Consider the following 19014-nt stretch of genomic DNA (forward strand, 5'->3'; position numbering starts at 1 on the left):
TAAAATTATCCAATACAGTATAAATTCAGTATAAATTCTTAGATACAAGAAATGTTGTTGAAAAGGAGTATATTGTATTATGAGGCGAAGTTTGATAACTAAAGTACAGGCGGTCCCCGGTTTACGACGGGGGTTCCGTTCTTGTTCCGCGTCGTAACCCGAAAATCGTCGTAAGCCGGAAAATCGTCGAAAATCGTCAAAAATCATAAGAAAACCTTACTTTTAATGCTCTGGGTGCATTGAAAACGATGTAAACTGCATTATTATTGAGTTTTACATAAAAAAAACCTTCAAATTATGATTATTCTGCCGTTTTGGGGCCATATTTCTTCCGTCGGATCGGCGTACGACGCGTCGTAACCCCGGAACATGCGTCGTAAGCCAGGAAATAATTTCTGATGAATATATTTGAAAAGCGTCGTAACCTCGGAACGTCGTAAGCCGGAACCGTCGTAAACCGGGGACTGCCTGTATTTGAACTGATATGAAGCTACATTTATGTTGTAGTCACTCAGACTTCTAAAACAGGTTGAAATAAATAGTACGATTTCTCTAAAAAACAAACATTTACCTTGACAATCATACAACTGCATAATCTAACAACTAGCTGGAGATAAAAAAAAAAAAAAAAGGTAAGTAAACTAGCACCTCAATTTATTGTACGTCAACTTCCTGGATTTCTTTGCTTACCAGATGCATTCCCAGGTCCAGGAAAAAATTGTCCTCTTGTGTTTTTGGTGTTAGAAGTTCTAACTAAAGTGTGCAACATAGCTACATAATGTACCTGCTGTAACACTGTTAAATTAATACTCAGAAAGCCATTTTTAAAAGTGAAAGACTGTTCATGTGGCAAACCTGAGCTCAGAAAGTCTCAGATGTTTGGATAAATAAAGTGTAATTGTATCCATATATGTACTGTACCTATATTTTAAAATAAGCAAACATACTACTGCAAATCAATATTAATCAAAGGTATAAAAGCAGTTCCTTACATGAATTTTATTCAAGTGATTTTGTTTGGGGTGAGCGTGTGCTGCTCTGCTATTCTACTACCTGTGGTTAAAAGAATTTTAATTGCACTATACACTTACTACAGAATAGTAAATCATTGTTAGTTAAAGGTGTAAAAGCAGTTTCTTAATTTTTTCTTTTAAGCGATTCACCTGGCTTCTTTGTTGCACTGTGTGAGCACGTGCTTTGAAATTCTACAATTTTTGGTTAAAAAAAGGGCAGCTGCCTCAGCCTAGCACCTCTACCCACCAAGAGTTTGGAACATCAATTTGGTCCATTACACACTAATGCTATTTGACAATTCCAACTCAAGACTAAAATCTCCCGTCACAACCACCCATCCAGGGCCTCATTACACTTCTTACACAATTTCCCGTACATTACCTAGTAAGGTTTGGTATTTTGATTAACAAGTACTGTATTTAATGTGATGATGTTTATATTTTGTTGTCTTCAAGGAAAGATTTTGAGCTGTATGTAACTAGTTTTTAGCCTGTGTCATTAAGATAAACTACGTTTTTACTGTAGCAGATTGTAGTAGCTCTACCTATTTACTGGGTATGCTAGCAAGATACGTAAAATACAAAAAATCATACACAGTATTTTTACTGACATTTATTCAGTGTAGTCCAGTACTGTACTTTATATAGTAATCTAGCAATCCATACCTTTTTCATTCTAAATATCTGTGCAGGTATATATGTACATGTGGGTATCACTGTAACATGAACCATCTCTCTCTCTCTCTCTCTCTCTCTCTCTCTCTCTCTCTCTCTCTCTCTCTCTCTCTCTCTCTCTCTCTCTCTCTCTCTCTCTCTCTCTCTCTCTCTCTCTCTCTCTCTCTCTCTCTCTCTCTCTCTTTTATAAAAAAATTAAACCTTGAGAGAAACAAAATTAAGCAAATGCCTTATTCTTTGTGGAACAAATTTCTGAAAAAAAAAAAAAATGCACAGTAAGCGTGTAGGTTACCTTAATGCGGTATAAAAAAGTACTGTATACATGCACACATACAGACAGAAAATTATATTCATATTCAATTTCTGTATTTGTACAATACAGTACTGCATTAAACAAATATCAGAGAGAGAGCAAAATGTTGCTATGTTGCATGATTTTTATTTATTTTATATATCTCGTAAGCATACCTGATACTATACTGCATGCATTTTAGAAGTAATTAGTGTTTTCAGATAATTTTCTGAAACTGAATGGTAATTAATATTTCAAATTGAAGGAAAACTGCAAAATACCAATTAGAATAGGATATCAATTTACTCTGTATGGAATTGCTAGATAATAAGCAATTAAGTTGTTCTGTGTACTATATAGTGTAGGACTTCATTACTTACTGGGGTTAGCACACCCTCAAATTGTCGTCAAGTTTCCATGCTACAAAATAAAGTGAGGAGATAATTATGTACTTTACGATAATTCTTACCACAAAACCAACAAGCTTGTAGTTCCGTTTGGGTGGTGTTGATACTTGTGATTCACTGGCAACTGGAGGCATTTCTGACTCTGTAACAAGTGGAGATGAAGAATTGGCTGTCATTATTACTGAAGTCAATGTGTTAAGTGAGGTTTCAACCGGCTCTGAAGACTCACGACACCGCGGTTGGTTACCTCTTGGGATACCACTGTCAAGACGAGGCAAACTGGAAGATGATACAGCCCCTATGGAACGTTTTTTGATGGAAGGATTCTTTTTAACACTATCACCAAGAGATGGCTCACTCAATGCTTGTGCTTTGTCTACTACATTATCTCGGGAACAATCTGGTGCTGGAACTGTGGATACAACTGTTGGCACAGATGATGGTAAAAGTAAAAAATAAAGCTGAGATTTCGTAGTAGAAAGGTTCTGACATCCATAGTTTTCTGGCTTTGTTACTTCTTGAGGCGAGTAAACAGAGAAGTCTTGATGTGAAGTAGCAGGTACAAAGGGGATGGACACCTGAGAGATGGAGGTTGGTATCTCAACTTTATTTGTAGAAGAGTTGCTTGGTACATACTTCACTACACTTGAATGTGATGAAACTATCAAGGAGGGTGTACCAGGTAATGTGGTAACTACTGATGATTTTGAAAGAGACTCAACAGAAGAGTGTTCTGGTACCATAATCTGAGGTGAACTAGAGGCAGTTTTGGAGGAAGGTATCAAAGAATCCCCTGGTGAAGAGTCTGTCACCTCAGGGGAATTCTCTTTAAAAGGCATGGAGGATACAGAAGGGGAGATATGGGGAGTGACGGTAGGCCTTTTAGAGACAGTGGTATATTGTGCCATATGTTCTTGCTGTGGCATAAGGGGCAACGCAGCTGGGCCACGGGGTATACTCTCCATGTATCTATCTTTCGAAGTACTTGAGTTCCATTTGTCTTTCAAGTCAACTGAGGGCTGGTTAATAACTCCATCTGGTTTCAAATTCTTGACAGCATTACTGGACACATCACTTGTACTTGGAGTCTGGGATGCCGAAAGTTTATCTGAACTTGAGACTCCTGTGCTGGGTGAATATGAATTTGTACAGACTGACTGACTTACTGGCAACTGACAGCTTTGTGTGCTTGTTGATCCTAAATGATAGGATGCATTAGGCAAAGATTCTGAAGTCTTCTGGGAGGATGCTTGAGAAGTCTTCCCTAATAACGGGGGAACAGGCCTCCATCCATCCAATAAGCCTGTATGTGGAATCTTTGACGCTAATGGAGGATATGTAATCATAGGTGGCGGCTTTGTCCTTTTTTCAGACCTCACTTTCAAATCTGGAGCAGGAGGCAAAACACTTGAATGAGCATTTCTGATTTGTGCAGCACAACTGTTTGGAAGAGAAACTGCATGCTGTGTAGGTGGATGGTATCCTCCCAGTGGCACAGATGCTTTGCTGCCAACAAGCAAAGGAGGCGGGCCAGGGGGGCCAGGAATTATACCCAATTGTGGGTTAGGCCTCACTCCAGAGTGGATAGGTTTCAGAGGTGGCGGTCCTGACGCGAGGGAGCCATCAAATGGTAGAAATGGCCTGGGAATTCCCATGGGCCTAGGAGTTTCTAGTTTTGGCAAATTCAGTAATGGAGCAGGTGGTAGAGGTGCCCTTGGTCCTAAAAGGCTTGGGAGGTACTTTTCTTCCCATGAGCCCAGTTTATGAGGTTCCGATAAAACACTGGATCCTTGAGGGCCTGAAAAATAAAACTGACATTAATGATGCACATAGGAAGTAACCCCTCAAAAAAAAGAAAAAAAAAGTCTTATCAATGCAAAATAACCACGGTTTTTTTTTTTTTAAAGTCACTACAGATTCCATATACTTACTCTAGACTCCTATTTACAAATCATAAATTTACAACCAGGAACTCAGTTACCTTACACCTATGAAATACAGACAAACCAAATTTTATAGAAGTATTAATCACCCACATCTGAGCTCACATTATTTAGTAACTTAACAATACCACAGAGTCATATTGCTAGACTCTTTTATGGATTGTTTAATAACTACATAAACAGAAAATGTTGAAGACTGCCAAATTTTCTTTACAGAGAACATTTCCATGGCTTGATATTGGTTGTCTGCTGAAGATTGGACAATCACATAAAATATATTTGTGTTGTTCTGCACTTTGCTTTCTAGAATTGGGTCATGTGGTTATTCATGAAATGAGTGACCTAAAACATGAAAAAATTACTTAAATGAGGTTCTCTTTTGTACACAAAAAGAGCAATCCGACAATGTGTTTAACTTGTTTTCATTTCCTGTTGTTGAAATCATTATTCCATAATCAAGGCAATGAGTTTTATAGGTACTAAAAACCACTTACAAAAATGGATATTGTTTGTTCAATCTGGTTACAGCACAGTAGTTTCAGCGTGGCTGCTTCATAAAAATCCTCATTCCCTTTAAAGCCACAAACATGTATATATGTAAACATTTATATCAGCTTTACATAATTTTTAAAATAGAAGCTTAATTTATCTAAAAAAAGTATTTCACACCAAACCCATTCATTATGATGCAAAGTCCATTTCATAACTCACAAAAAGACCCATACATCCTTGCTTTCTTGAAAAAAAACATTAATTAAAAGATACCCAACAGGTAGCTCTGCTCATGAACCAATCAGTCACTCTCTTTTACAGTAATTGATTTACCTACTGCATTGTCTGTAAACTTGTCCACCTCTCATGAAATTACCCAAACTTTCACTAGCTTTCTCCATAACTGGTCTGCATCATATTGAACATTTTCATCTTTCCTCCTCCAATTAGTAAACTTTATATTTCTGGGACTTTCATTTCAGTTTTGTGATTGACACATTTTTAAATTGGACTGTTATGACACTGGTATTAATTACTGTCTTAACGAGTGGTAATCAAAGTTCTGCGCTACTCCTGACAGTGGAGGGCTTACAAACGGAATCGAGTAACCCTCCCTTAGCACCTCCACAACCCAGGGATCCATGCCCAGATCTTTCCATACTTCCCAAAAATAGGAAAGTATTCCTCCTACTGGCAATTAAGGGCTGGAAACTTCATTTCGATGACTTAATAGGTCCCTTAAATGACTTACCGGATCCTCTGGAGGATCCTCAAAATGTCTCCTTAGATCTAAGAGGTCTAAATGAATTTTGTTTGAAACAAGAAACACCCACTGAAGTAGAGGGCCTAGGATGAGGAGGAGGAGGAAGAGGAGCAGGAAGCTGGGGCGTCTGGGCCTCAACTATCAAAAATTGTGTTTTCGTCTTCTTTACTTCCTGTGCGATGGATGATAAAGCCTCAGAACCCGAGATTTTATCCAATGGAGGTTGAAAAAGGACAGCAGCTTTCTGTGAATCTGTCTTACCCACGGCATCCCTTGCTGCTCCATCTAAACAGCCAATAAAATCCAAAACTTCCTTGCCTGGAGCAGAGTCCTGAGGGACCAAGTAAGAAAGTTCACGGACACAACCATCAATCACTCTCACAGACATATCCATGAACGAGAGGATCTCCAAGGTTCTCAACATAGCTTTGATAAGCGAATTCAATTCTGCTCGAGAGAACACTACCTCCCCTTTGTTGACTGCTCTCTTTTTCAACAGATCCAAGAGTGAGAAGAAAGCCGAATCCTTAACCGAAGCTACCTCAAGACTAGGAAGAAGGCCAGTGGAATAAGAATTAGCTCCCCTTTTACCCATATACTGAGGCAGAAAAAGGGAAACATTCTTGGATCTTCGATGAGAATTTCTGATCCAGAATCTGTCCAATAGCCTTGAAACTACCTAAGACAGCCTTAGTGAATTGAGGCACAAAATTGGGAAAAAATGACTGGCCCAGGTTTTCCTCCCTACATGAAAATGTGTCAGGCTTATTCACTTCCACAAAATAATTTGGGAACTTCTCCTACATAAAAGTGATAATTCTTAAAAGAAGTCATGTCCATCTCTTCATTAGGTTCTGCACCAGATCCCATTACATCAACCATAAAAGACACCGCAACCTGTACCTCTGACAATGAGGAAGAAGATGGGCTTGACCTCTGAGTCTGGGCTGACAATATCCTTCACAACCGGTGGCAAGACCTCCACGAGCGAAGGTGGAAAAGTAGCAGCTGGTTTATTCCAAGAGCCCGAATAAGACGTCACAGGAATGCGACGCACAGGAGACAGAGCGAAGATTAATGGAACGCAAGGGCTTAGTAGGCACTAGGCACACATGCAAATGCTGTAAAACCGAAGGTAGCACAGGCGCTGGTCGCATAGGTGAAGCATGCACAGGTGAATGCCGTATTGCTGAAGGTAGCGCAGGCGCTGTCGGTACAGGCAATAGCCGCATAGGTGATGCATTTGCAGGCACAGGTGACAGATGTAAAGAACAAGAGCGGAGTCTTGCATTCTCACCAACAGAAGAAGAAATCTTAGCAGAGGCAGACCGCAGAGTAGAGAGATACGAGGACGCGTGACGCTGCAGCAAAAGGTGCAGGAGAACTGCACGTAGCCGACTGCACGGTGCACACCTCTTCCAAAGCCAATGAATCCTGAGAAACATGGGAAGGGGAAGAACCTCTACACATCTCTAGAAACTACTGTACAGGATCTTTAACACAAGCCCTAGATCGCGAATGATCCTTACTATTATTCATTCTGCTAACTTTATTAAAAAGACGAGAAGAATCATTACTAACAAGACATCCCGATGCCATCAAGCTTAAATGTGGTAAAAATGACGACAGGCGGCTTGACTCTGCCCGCAGGATCCTTCAGAGAACGAAGTCTGATGTCTGCACTGACATCAGGCCGACCAGAGGAAGGGGACAATGGGTACAAATCCGCACCTCACCCTGACATATCTTGGTTCCCTGTTGCTCCAGGTGAGAAAACAAGATAGGACGTGCCAAGGACATGACTATTCAGGAGCGGGTGTACTGACCCTTCCTCTAAAGCGGGAGAATTACCCGAAACCAACCGTGACCCCAGGGAGGGCAACGCCGATAAATTATTCCGCGAAACTTCAGCTAACCAATTTATCGAGCCCTTTCAACACTTAATATCTGACTCATTTCTATCAAATCTTCAATCCTGAAATGTATTAGGAAGCTCTAGTAGGAGTAATAGAACGAAGAGAAGAAGAGGTCCTAACAAAGTTACTAGAAGGGGAAGGAGACAAATCCTACATCCCCCTAGCACTAGCCTTAGCAGGCTCAACCTCTTGCTTCTTTTTCTGCCTTTTCAAAAAATCAGCCCCTCTCCGTTCACGAATACTTGACAACGGTCATTTACATTACACTCTTTTCCTCGACATTTCATACACATCATGAGGGTCAGTGGAACTAGAATAAAGTCCTTATTCTATCATTATCATCCATATCCAAGAGAAAATTCAAGTGAAATCTACAAACCAAGTCATCAACAGAAAACAAAGCACAGATAACTCTAAACAATCTTCTATCGGAACATGCGACAGCAGTAGACTGACCGCTACACGTGTTTGTACCTATCGTTCCCCTGGTGGAGGGTGGGGAAAGTAAACAGATAGAAACACATATTTACAGAAAACCAGGGAAAGTAAATGGATAAAAACAGATATTTATAGAAAACCAAGAGTTCTTATTTTTTGTTTCAATCTGTCGAACTACCACTGGCGCGGAAGTAAAAGCTATACTGTATAATGGAGCGATAGGGTTCATTTCAAAAAATTTATTTTTGATGGTGTAGCTGATTGTCCTCAAATGAGCTGCCCTTATAGTCCAACTAGGGGTCTGTAAGACAGATCAATGTCAAGAACCCTCTCATAATTGGTCTAAGCTGCAATCGTGCCATTGTTGAATACAGTCATAGAATGTAAATGGACTCAAACCAGTAAGACCCTCTTACACTGGCAATAGTAGCTACATGGAAGACAGCATTCACTAACTCTTCCACTACTGTGGCAATACACTGGCACCTCAATCAAATCTTATCATACACTGTATACTATAAATTGATGAGACCAGCAACAAAATACTGTATACATAAATATTTTGTACTCTTGTGATTTTGGTTTTGCAAGAAAATGGTGTATGGTTATTTATTCTCATATGTTCAAGTCTACCTACAGTGTACAAGTTATATACTGTGTCATGAACCTGCTGTACATTGTTATATTTATGCTTAAAAAGTACTTTTCTAAACCTGCAAGTGTAATTGCATGCATAGAGACCTATATGCATCTGTAATTCGGAACGGGCAATCAAAGTAATGCAGATCACTGTAAATCTAATGGATGAAAACAATTCCTGACATGAGTTTTTTAAAAGTGATCTTGTCTTTGTAAGCACACGTTTTGAAATTCTAAGGTCTGTGGTTAAAATAAGTGTAATTACACGTGTATGTGTGCTAAAGAACAGAAAATCATTGTTAAACGAAAGCATAAAATAATTCCTAATGTGAATTTACAAAACAATGATTGGAGCAAAAGTCATTAACTTGGACAGATGCCCTGAATAACAGTCAAGAAATGAACCAAGCCACTGAGGTCTCCTTACTAAACACAGAAGGCCTGAGGCACTGGCCTTTTTCTCACACGAGGAAGGGCTCCTTGTGTTGCACGAAAGAGCCTGGATCTCCTCTCAGGAGCTCAAGGTCTCTCATGCAACAATCCAACTTACGAGAGCGCCAACAAGGACACCACTCCTCCCCCTCCCCCACACTCCTGTTTGTCCTATGGTTCCTGGTCTTTCACCCAAAACTCCCTCACTGATGGATGGAAGCGATCCAGCTGCCCACCCAAGCCCACCCAGATGCTTCTCAAAAGGAGATTCAAGCCTGGGTGGAGTTTAGAAGGGAGATCCATAAAGAGTTCTCGTAAGAGGTCTTCTGAATTTCCTGTTTTTCCTAAGTGAGGAAGAGAAAGGAGAGGATGAGGAAGAGGAGAAAGAGCTCAATGAGAAGCAGCAACAACAGATAGTGGCAATCAATGAGATATAGTTAGGAGCATCAAGTGATCACTCACCTTCTCATAAGTAATCCCCTCTTGACTGTAAGAGCAGTGGTGTACATGTGGAAGGAGAGGTTAAGGGGTGGGAAGGAATGGATTGGAATATACAGTTTAGCCCAAAGGCCAAGCAATGGAACCTATGAGGTCATTCATCGCTGGAAAGGAAACTGAGAGTAGGTAGGTCTGAAAGGTGTGACAGGACGAAAACCTCGCTGTTGCCCCATGAATAACTGTTAGGAGAGGGGTGGATAAGCAAGACGGAAGAAAAATATGAATGGAGGTACAGTAAAAGAAATGAAAGGGGTTGCAGTAAAGCTTTCCTCCTCTATTGAAACCTTCCCATGACAGCTGCAGATCCTACCCCTACAAAGGAGAAGTAAGAGCAGAGATCCATCGATACAGAGGACATGAAGAGCCTCAAAATCTTGCTCACACCCTACAAAACTCCATTAATCACATTTACCAATGGTAAAGTAAACAAAGCACCTAAAGTAAAAACACAAGCGCAGCAAGACATCTTTACTTAAAAGAATGTGCTTGGTGATGACGTGATCGAGGGTATTCCCTCCACTCACGCCCCTTAACGACCAAATCCAGCTCAGGCTGAGGGATACTTCTAGACAAAAGGGAATGGTTTTTATATTTATAGGAGCAAACTAATACTTTTACATTTAAATGTCTGTAAATTTGTTGTCCATTTAAAGAAATGTATAACAATCAATACACTTACCTGGGTCAGAGTTTTCACCTAGAGGGAGCTTCTCCTTTTTCAATTTCTTCTTGATTTTCCCCTCCGACTTTGGTCTCTTCAATGGACTTCCACTGCCTTCACCCTGACTGTGACGGGGCACCGTGACATCTGATTTCCGAGATGGCCCAGCAACGCTGTTATCTTTTATACCATTGGTCAAATTTTCGAGAACAGGAGCTGGTAATTTTTCACATTCTTGTTTGATGAAAACTTTACCTTCTTTTGCTGCCTTGATAAATTTTCTCTTAGCTCTCTTTCTGGCATTTCGTTTGAGCCTTGTTAGCTCTTTGCACAGATAATCTGCACATTCCTTATTGAGCAGCTCACATTCTCTCAGATCTTTAGCGTCAAGTCTGTGCAGCTTGACAACAGGCAAACACAAGTTTACATTTGTATTCCTGGAGAAGAGTCGCATCAGTTTTCGATGTGTTGTGGGGTCAAGAAGAGGTGCTTCCCCATTCTTGAGTTTTGATTTTTGAAGTTCATTACTCATTTGTTTCTCCATTTCAATAACTTCCTCTGCTCGTAGTGTTTCACCCATCTTCAGCTCACATCATCCAAATCTGAGGAGTAAGAATAGATGCAGTCATTTAAAAAATTACTGAAAACTGAAAATGAAATTCTACAAGTTTAAAAGTCAAGCACTGTATGGTGTGCCTAGTTAGCAAGACAAAAGAAAATACTGTATAACTGGCAGTTAACATGATCAAAATTAAGGAATTGCAATTTCACCTTGCTATTCCAGTAACATGGTTCATTTTCTGGATATCTTTAGGCCCATCATGCTGTTCCACTGTTCCAAGTCCCATTTTTGGTCATTCCAAGGAAGAGCTCTGCACAGAAAAATTGTTTACTAATGGCAATTTTTGACTATATAGATAAGGGTGTCTATGATCCAGTACATGAGAGATATTTGGACAAATATTCCGAAATAAAAAATTTGCCATCTTTTGTTCATTTTCCTTTTTTTTTATCTTCATCCCCCAATGGGCTGATACTAAATATGGAGGATGAAAGTTGAATTAACAAAAGATGTTAAATTTCTCATCTTGGAACATTTCACAAATTATCTCGCCTGTACTACATCAATCACATACACCCTTATCTATATTGTCAAAAACTGTCATTAATAAACAATATTTCTGTGCAAAAAGCTTCCTTGGAATGACCAAAAATGGGGCTTGGGGTGGTGGAATAGTGTGATAAAGATATCCACAGAATGAACCATGAAAAAACATAAGAGCCTAGTTAAAGGGGCAAGTCAGTAAGATAGTTGGGAAGCATAAGGCTATATGGAGTGTGTTAAATGGCAAGAAAGTGGGGGCACCCAGGGGGCAAAGGGACACTGCAAATCCCCTTTAGTAATACATGTGGTGCATTGACAGCACTAGCCCACTTATGGGTATAAGCTATACGGCAGGCTTGGCTTGGTTAATACCGTAAGCGCAGCCTATGGTAATCCTGCAGTTTAGGGGTCAAAATTCACTGCTTCCTTGTGTGTGTTTAAATTTTCATTAACATTTTCAATTTCTTCTTTTATCTTCTGCAGACTGAAGAATATTTGCTACAAATAATCAGCAGTTTATCTGCTTACAGAAGCAGAGATTGTAAAAAAAAAAAAAAAAAAGGGAATAAAGCTCTGCACTTCATACGAATAGTTCAGTGTGCACGCAACTGTGTTTGTAGAGTGACGCTTAGGAACCAGGTAGGAACCTGGCACGGGCTCTCACTCTTCGATAAATCTGAAAAAACGAGCAGTTTACATGCTTACAGAAGCAGAATGATTTTCTCAAAATTCTAAGGGTCTGTATCCCCTAAGACATGTTTCTGTTCATTTACGTTCCCCCCTTTATTCCCCCATTCTTTTTTTACAATCTTTGCTTCTGTAAGCAGATAAAACTGCTCATTTTTCACCGTTTTCCACGATTCAATAAATATTTGATAAATCTGTGTGCTGATCTTGACTTTACATAATGCAGAGAATTTGGACCCCTAAACTGTAGGATTACCCAATATGAATTCAACCAAAATTTAATCATACGGGAGACTAACTTAATGGCTATGACAACTTATGCTAACCTCTGTGGAGAAGTACACAAACTTCTAAGACCTACTGCAGGCCTAAGGAGGCTTGCCTATTGTTGACAGCAGCAACAGGAGTGACCAGGCCTAACCTCTACTTATATCTAAAAATTCTGGTCATTCACCTACTAAACCCTGAAGTTAACGTAACCAAAGTTACGGGTACGACAACCTGGCACGTGCATAAATCAAAAGGGCATCGGTAAACCCAGGCCTATATACTTGAGGCTGACCTCCTGACGTGTTAACGTTGATTCTAGGGTACAGTAGTGAGGGCAAGGCGTTCAAGAGTGTCTGGACGTCGCAACGCGCTTGAGTCAAGTCAACACTGGCAACAGGAGCAGCATGACAACAACAACAAGTCCCATTGTACGCGAACTCATGTTTAATTAACGTTTGTTGTGAGGAACCTGAGGAATCAATGCGAACTCCTCCTCCTCCTCCTCCTGAGGGAAATTACTGGGGCAATCTCCCGTCAATTGCCGGCTTTTCAATTCGTGGCAAGGGCTGCAAGTACGACGAGCCACACGGAAGTTACGAACCCGAATGAAAATCGGCACCGAACCGTAATCATACGTCGTTAAATGGTAGAAGGTTTCAGTAGACATTGGCTGCTACAAGCTCCCTCGGAGGTCAACAATCGCCAGGCGAAGACAGGCAACTACTACTCCCAAAATCGCCCTTATCAAGGCTCTGCAAAGGACTAACAAGAGTTATTTGGACGTCTAAAGCAACGTACTTGTTCCTGTCTATCGCTGTCACACATGTAAACAAAGCAGAATCTCCTCTTGAAGGAGATATCAGGTTCGAGTGTGAGCGTACTCCTTCATAAACAAGTCTTGCGCCATTTGCAAACTACTGAAGAAAACAAATGCTGCTGCTGCACAGGTTAAAACGTCCATGTTATCGTACTATTTCTTTCATAGCATCCGAGTAAGCAAGAAAATGTTCATATTAACACCGCATTTGCTTTGCATGCGTTCTTTAATGTTGTTAATATCAGTATCAACCAGAGAGACAGGGATCATAATAGGTGACCGCACACTACTACTACTACTGTACCTGATCAATATATCATGAGAGGCATTTCAAGGCTGTCGTTTTTGTTACCATAAATTAGTTGTTATTATTAACAATGTATTTATAAACATACTCCTAATCATTTTCACCGAGGCGAACATGATTTCCTTGACTCACTATTGTCATAATATTACCTGTTACCAAAAGACTCAACCTGTAAGACATGGCCATCACATTGCCTCCCTGCCAAACGTAAGATAAAGTTGTGATGATTGTCTTTTGTAACAACCATTTTGATTCATTTCCTATATATTATTGGGGTTTTAATAACTTATTTAATGGGAATTTGTGTTTATTATGGTATATAAATTCTTATGATGAATTTTTATAAGCATAATCTAATGTCAAACAATCCGTAAAGTGGAGCTTACAAAACACAATAAGATGATTAGCTCAGTAGCTCATTATATTTATGTTATTGTTTGATTGACACGCTGCATTTAAAATATTGCAAAATGTCCCATCATTGCTAAATTAAGAAGATACAGCCTGACACTGTTCATTCTACTATCAAGATTAGTAATCCATAATCTTACATTTTATTTTTCTGATTATGACACCCATATGCTTCTCATTTTTCCAATACGATTTCTCTCCAACTGGTGAAGCTTGTGGCCCTGCCTGCAATGTTTTGTTAAAGGCAAAAACCATTCACAACTGTAATTACAAAAAAAAAACTTAATCTTCGCTACTCAGACGAGATATTGCTATTCAAATGATAATAACGAAACAAAATGCAACTAGTAGAGTAACATAAGACTACCTGGAAATAACCATCACACTGAGGAATCTTGTCTTTCTATAAAAATAAAAAAAGATTGCACGACTGACAAAACTAAAACATCAGCTGAACGCAAGGAACCTAACCAGTTCCCGTTAACCTGTCAAGCTCAGTGTGGATGGGATAGGTCAGGGCCGCCGCTGGATCGTAAGGGACGGTAAGGAGGGGGTTTTAACGCGGGTGGCACCACCGTCCGGCCATTTTCTTTTTGTGAGGGCAACACAGACGTTTTTAGGATTTATAAACTAATGACAACAGTTGATGGTTCTTTATTGCATATAAAAATGTGATCTATGCATAGATATCGAGTTGCGAGGTCGTAATTTTTATATGCATATATGTATAACAAAGGGAAAACAGAATCAAAGTAGTATTACATGAAGGTTAAATCACAATGTTGGGTTGCACTAAAGCAGTTATCGCAAATGTTTCAAGTGCCATTTAATACTCGCTGAAACTATCTTCCACCAGCATTTTGTGCAAACCCCCCCCCAAAAAAAAAAAAAAATAACTGGACATTTTGTAAGAAAGGAGTAATATTGGTGTTTAGGACTGTAGATATATATGATGCCACAGCTCTTAGCAGGATATCTATTATCTATCTATCTATCTATACAATATATATATATATATATATATATATATATATATATATATATATATATATATATATAATAAAAAAACAAATTTTCTCATTAATTCATATTTATGATGGACCTCGCACACATCCATTTTGGGAAAACCTTTTTACATGCAAGGTTGACTTCCATAACCTTTACTATGAAGTCCCTTAGACTGATATGAAGAGCTAAATTGCAAAGTTTACCCAGCTTCCATAACAGCTTTAATGTATACGTCAGTGGATTTCCAGAATATAAAGTTCAAGCTTTTTTCGTGGTAACTTTTAAGTTTTATGAAATTAAACTATATGAAATGATAGGTATTTCTCAATGTGGAAATGATGGTGCGAAAAGAATACAAAATTGTCCTTCCGATTGTTGGCGTTGAAAAGCTCTGGCCTTAGGCCGGTACGGGTTCTTGTTAGCAGCAGTTAGGAAAGGCTTCAGACAGAGGTGGAAAGTTCCCCTATTGCCTTGAGGTAGTCTGTGGCTGTACAAGGAAGAAGAAGACGGTGAATCCTCGGCCTAGCGACAGGGATCCTAAGCGGATTAAGTTGGCCAGAGCTGTAGGCTACTTTCATCTCGCGTCCGAGTTGGAGGTTCCCAGTGAGGGCAAGACCCTTGGAAAGCTGACAGGTGGATATTGATTTATATCGCTCCCATCGGGGCACACTGAATTCAGCACTGCTCAGACAGCTTTTTCAGGGATGCTCGAAGGAGCAAGAGAAGATGCGCTGAATGCTAGACGCAGTCGGTACATTAACTTACGTGCCCAAATCTCGTCTGTGGTATGGAGTTAGCAACTTCATCCCAAGATGGATAGCACCTTCTGGAGCTCTCTCTCTCTCTCTCTCTCTCTCTCTCGACCTTCTACCCAAGCCCTCTCCACTCCTTCCTCCCCACTTATTCTTACCACATGTCCATACCATCTCAATTTGTCTTCAAGGGCACAGAAGTGATTTGCCTTTAATTTCACGATTGCTGTCTGACCTGTGAGTCAAGGTGAGCCCTAGCAAGTCCCATAAAAAGAGAGCCAGCGTTCTTACTCTGTGTGCATCAGACCTTAGAGGCCTGATTCAAGCAGCAATGACTCATAATGTTATACAACATTCATGGAGGATTTTAAATTACATTTCATCGCTCATGATATGAGGAGCTACAAATAATAAAAATCAGGGTTGACCTTATTCAACTCAATCTTGTACAGGAAACACACCCTTGTTAAAGATAGAGCCAAGCCTTTTGGTACTTGTTTCGTATGTTAGTCTTATCACGAAGACAGACAGCTTCCCTGTAGCTCTGTGCACGGAAGGAAGCTAGAAGAACTTTGATAACTGTGTATAAAGGAAATATAAGATTCGTTCTGTCATCCCAAAGTCGAACCACGAACTGGAGCAGATAGCAAAACTTAGTGGGGGACAAAATTGGTATTAAATGATTGAATGAATTAGGAAACATCTCCATAATCCTAGTTTTCACTGATGAAGAAGATTCCTCCATGGAAAGCTTCAAAGGAATATAACAACACCCATGTATGAAAAAACACACATTTACAGATGTATAGGCTACATACAAACGTATGAATGTGTACATTCGTAGACACATGTACAACTATGTCACAGATCCAGTTGTTTAAAGGTGCTTTTATACGTATATTTCAGTTGTTCCTAAACTGAAGACTGCAGCTTCAGTCGGTCCAGACTATCGATTCAATCAGCTGTTTTTTTTTTATCAGTCAGGCCCTTTAATTCTTCCCCCTGCTTACGTTTTCCCCAATCCCACGGATCGTCCGCTTTATTCAGGATTGGACACTCTTCATTCTTTATTTATTTATTTACTTATTTATTTATTTATTATTATTATTATTATTATTATTATTATTATTATTATTATAATTATTATTATTATTAGCTTTTTCTTCTTTGCCTCTGTGCTGAACGAACGCGGGCACTGTGTTTATCCATTTACTGATATTATTTTCGTAAGTGCTCAAAGCAAGTACGATGAAGTTGTGGAGTCTTCATTACCGCTGACGTCTGTTGAATTCAGGTGAAATGGTTTTATTTTTTCCATTACCTCATAATCATTCATTTATCACCTATTCCTATAATTTTCCCTCTGAAGGCTAATTCCCCTCTGGAGCTTTCTTAGGTTTATTGTCCGCTGACTAAATATGAAATTGAAAAGATAAATAAATAAGTAAGTTTAAACGGAGTCTCACATTGGATATATTGAAGTATATATGTATATATATTATATATATTATTATTTATTTGTTTATTTTTTAAAGAATGGTTTACTACTGTGCTCCATTTTAGTCTGACTCCTGATGTATGGAATTTTCATTTTCTCTAGTTTTTACTCCTGAAGATGGGATTTGTATCCCGAAACGTTAGGTGATGGAAATAAATAAATTCGTAACTGAAAATGCCGAAGTTTCTGCTGGCCATACTGTCCCTGTTATATATATAAAGGCAAAAGCCACGAAGGAAATGTGAAACAACGGAGTGGTTGCTAAGGCTTTTGACACTAGCGTCTGCTAGTAAAGGACCATGTGTCGAAAGGCCTAGCAACAACTCCGTTGTTTCATTTTTTCCTTCTCGGCATTTGCCTGTATTTGTACATTCGTCACGTTCCATATCTTCGTGATTCAGTTATACATACACACACATGTAACATATATATATATATATATATATATATATATATATATATATATATATATATATATATATATATATATATATGCATAAATAAACACATACTGTATAAGTATATGATCAAAATTTTGTCGAGGAGGCCCGCCTCCCTAACAAAGATAGATAGCTGATCTAAAGTACAGTCCTCCCCGAGAATCTTTGCAAAGATGACATGTCCATCTTGTCACGTCCCCTGGGACATTCGCCCAGCTACTGTCTCACAGTCAAGGGCACAACTCAGTCATCGCAGAATGGGGGATTTTCGCCTGACACCAAGAACCCACGCGTGAGTCGTGTATGTCTAGTCCTAAGCCCGCTTGGCATATACGGATGTGAAGAAGAAGACACTGATGACGTTATACTGCACATTTTTTTATTCGTTAAAATATTTTGGGCGACTGCTGACTTAGCAAGTTGGACCAGCTTGCTCGCTCCCGAGAACAAAGAACGAAAATCAGAGGGAAAGCATTCTGTATTTAAAATCCGCAGTTACTACGTAGCTGCACTAAGCGAACGAGTGGTAAAAACAAAAGTCAGCAAGAAGAATCTGTCCCATGAATAATCGCTTTTTCATAATGTATGAAACCGCCATCGATTTTGCGAACAACAGGTTCCTCTTCTTCATCTTTTCCGATAAACTTTTCCTACAAATCAGTTGGGGCCTTTAACTCTCTCTCTCTCTCTCTCTCTCTCTCTCTCTCTCTCTCTCTCTCTCTCTCTCTCTCTCTCTCTCTCTTCAAGATACGATTACTGAAATTAAAAGAGCTTATACTAATTATGTTCCTCGGTTTAAAAGTCTGCAGAAATTTTTGAAAATTTACTGGATACTCTATCTTGTAAGATGGCAACGATATGAATTTAGTATACGTTGAGCTAACGAGCATTTCCTTCGTTTTTGTACACGTGAATCATGCTGTACGACTCAGAAAGGTTTTGATAAGAACATCATTCGCTAAAGATGGTGAATTTCTATTGTGCAATCATGATTTGGTGTAATTATATATCGAACATAAAAACCTTTGACTTTCGCAGGTGCGTTTGCTTTCCTTAGCATCACTCTAAGTTTGCAGCGTCATTAATTATTGCACATATCGATTGATGGGTTAGGGGCATTTGCACGGGAAAGCGCACCAACTTTTTCTTTTTGAGGGTGATGTTCCGAGCATTAACAATGAGCAAACTATTCTTTACTTTCTCACAAAGGATAACTGATGTCGGAGCTAGCTAACTTTCAATGTCATAAAAGTTCATAAATGTCAGAATAAAGATAAAAGCCAACAGAATTCAGGCAACAATCTTCAGCAAGTGAGCTAGACCATCTTGTCACGGGGCTTCCGGAGGCATCAGCCTTTCGACTGATAAAAAATTGATTCGCACTGATCAATGCACGGCTGAGTCACCTCTTTTTTTTTTCTCTTGCATATTGCTGAGAAATATTAAAGATGGTCGACTGAAGAGAAGTAAAACGCATTTGCAGCATGGAGAATGAGTCAGCAACGCTGAAAATTACGAATTGCCTTCAGCCACTCTTACGGGAGGGAGTT

General features: G+C 39.4%; 1 protein-coding gene across 1 annotated transcript in view; it reads right to left on the minus strand.

The window, feature by feature from the left end:
- Positions 1-13350, minus strand: part of LOC136846667 (uncharacterized) — a 31864-nt gene extending 18514 nt beyond the window's left edge. The window contains exons 1-3 of the mRNA XM_067117678.1: positions 13030-13350; positions 10188-10771; positions 2450-4185 (exon numbers count right to left, since the gene is read on the minus strand). Of these exons, the coding sequence (XP_066973779.1) occupies positions 2450-4185; positions 10188-10749 (2298 nt within the window). The 5' untranslated portion in view covers positions 10750-10771; positions 13030-13350. The remainder of the gene's footprint in view (positions 1-2449; positions 4186-10187; positions 10772-13029) is intronic.
- Positions 13351-19014: the final 5664 nt, after the last annotated feature.

Source organism: Macrobrachium rosenbergii, chromosome 15, assembly GCF_040412425.1.
Source record: "Macrobrachium rosenbergii isolate ZJJX-2024 chromosome 15, ASM4041242v1, whole genome shotgun sequence".
Lineage (NCBI taxonomy): Eukaryota > Metazoa > Arthropoda > Malacostraca > Decapoda > Palaemonidae > Macrobrachium > Macrobrachium rosenbergii.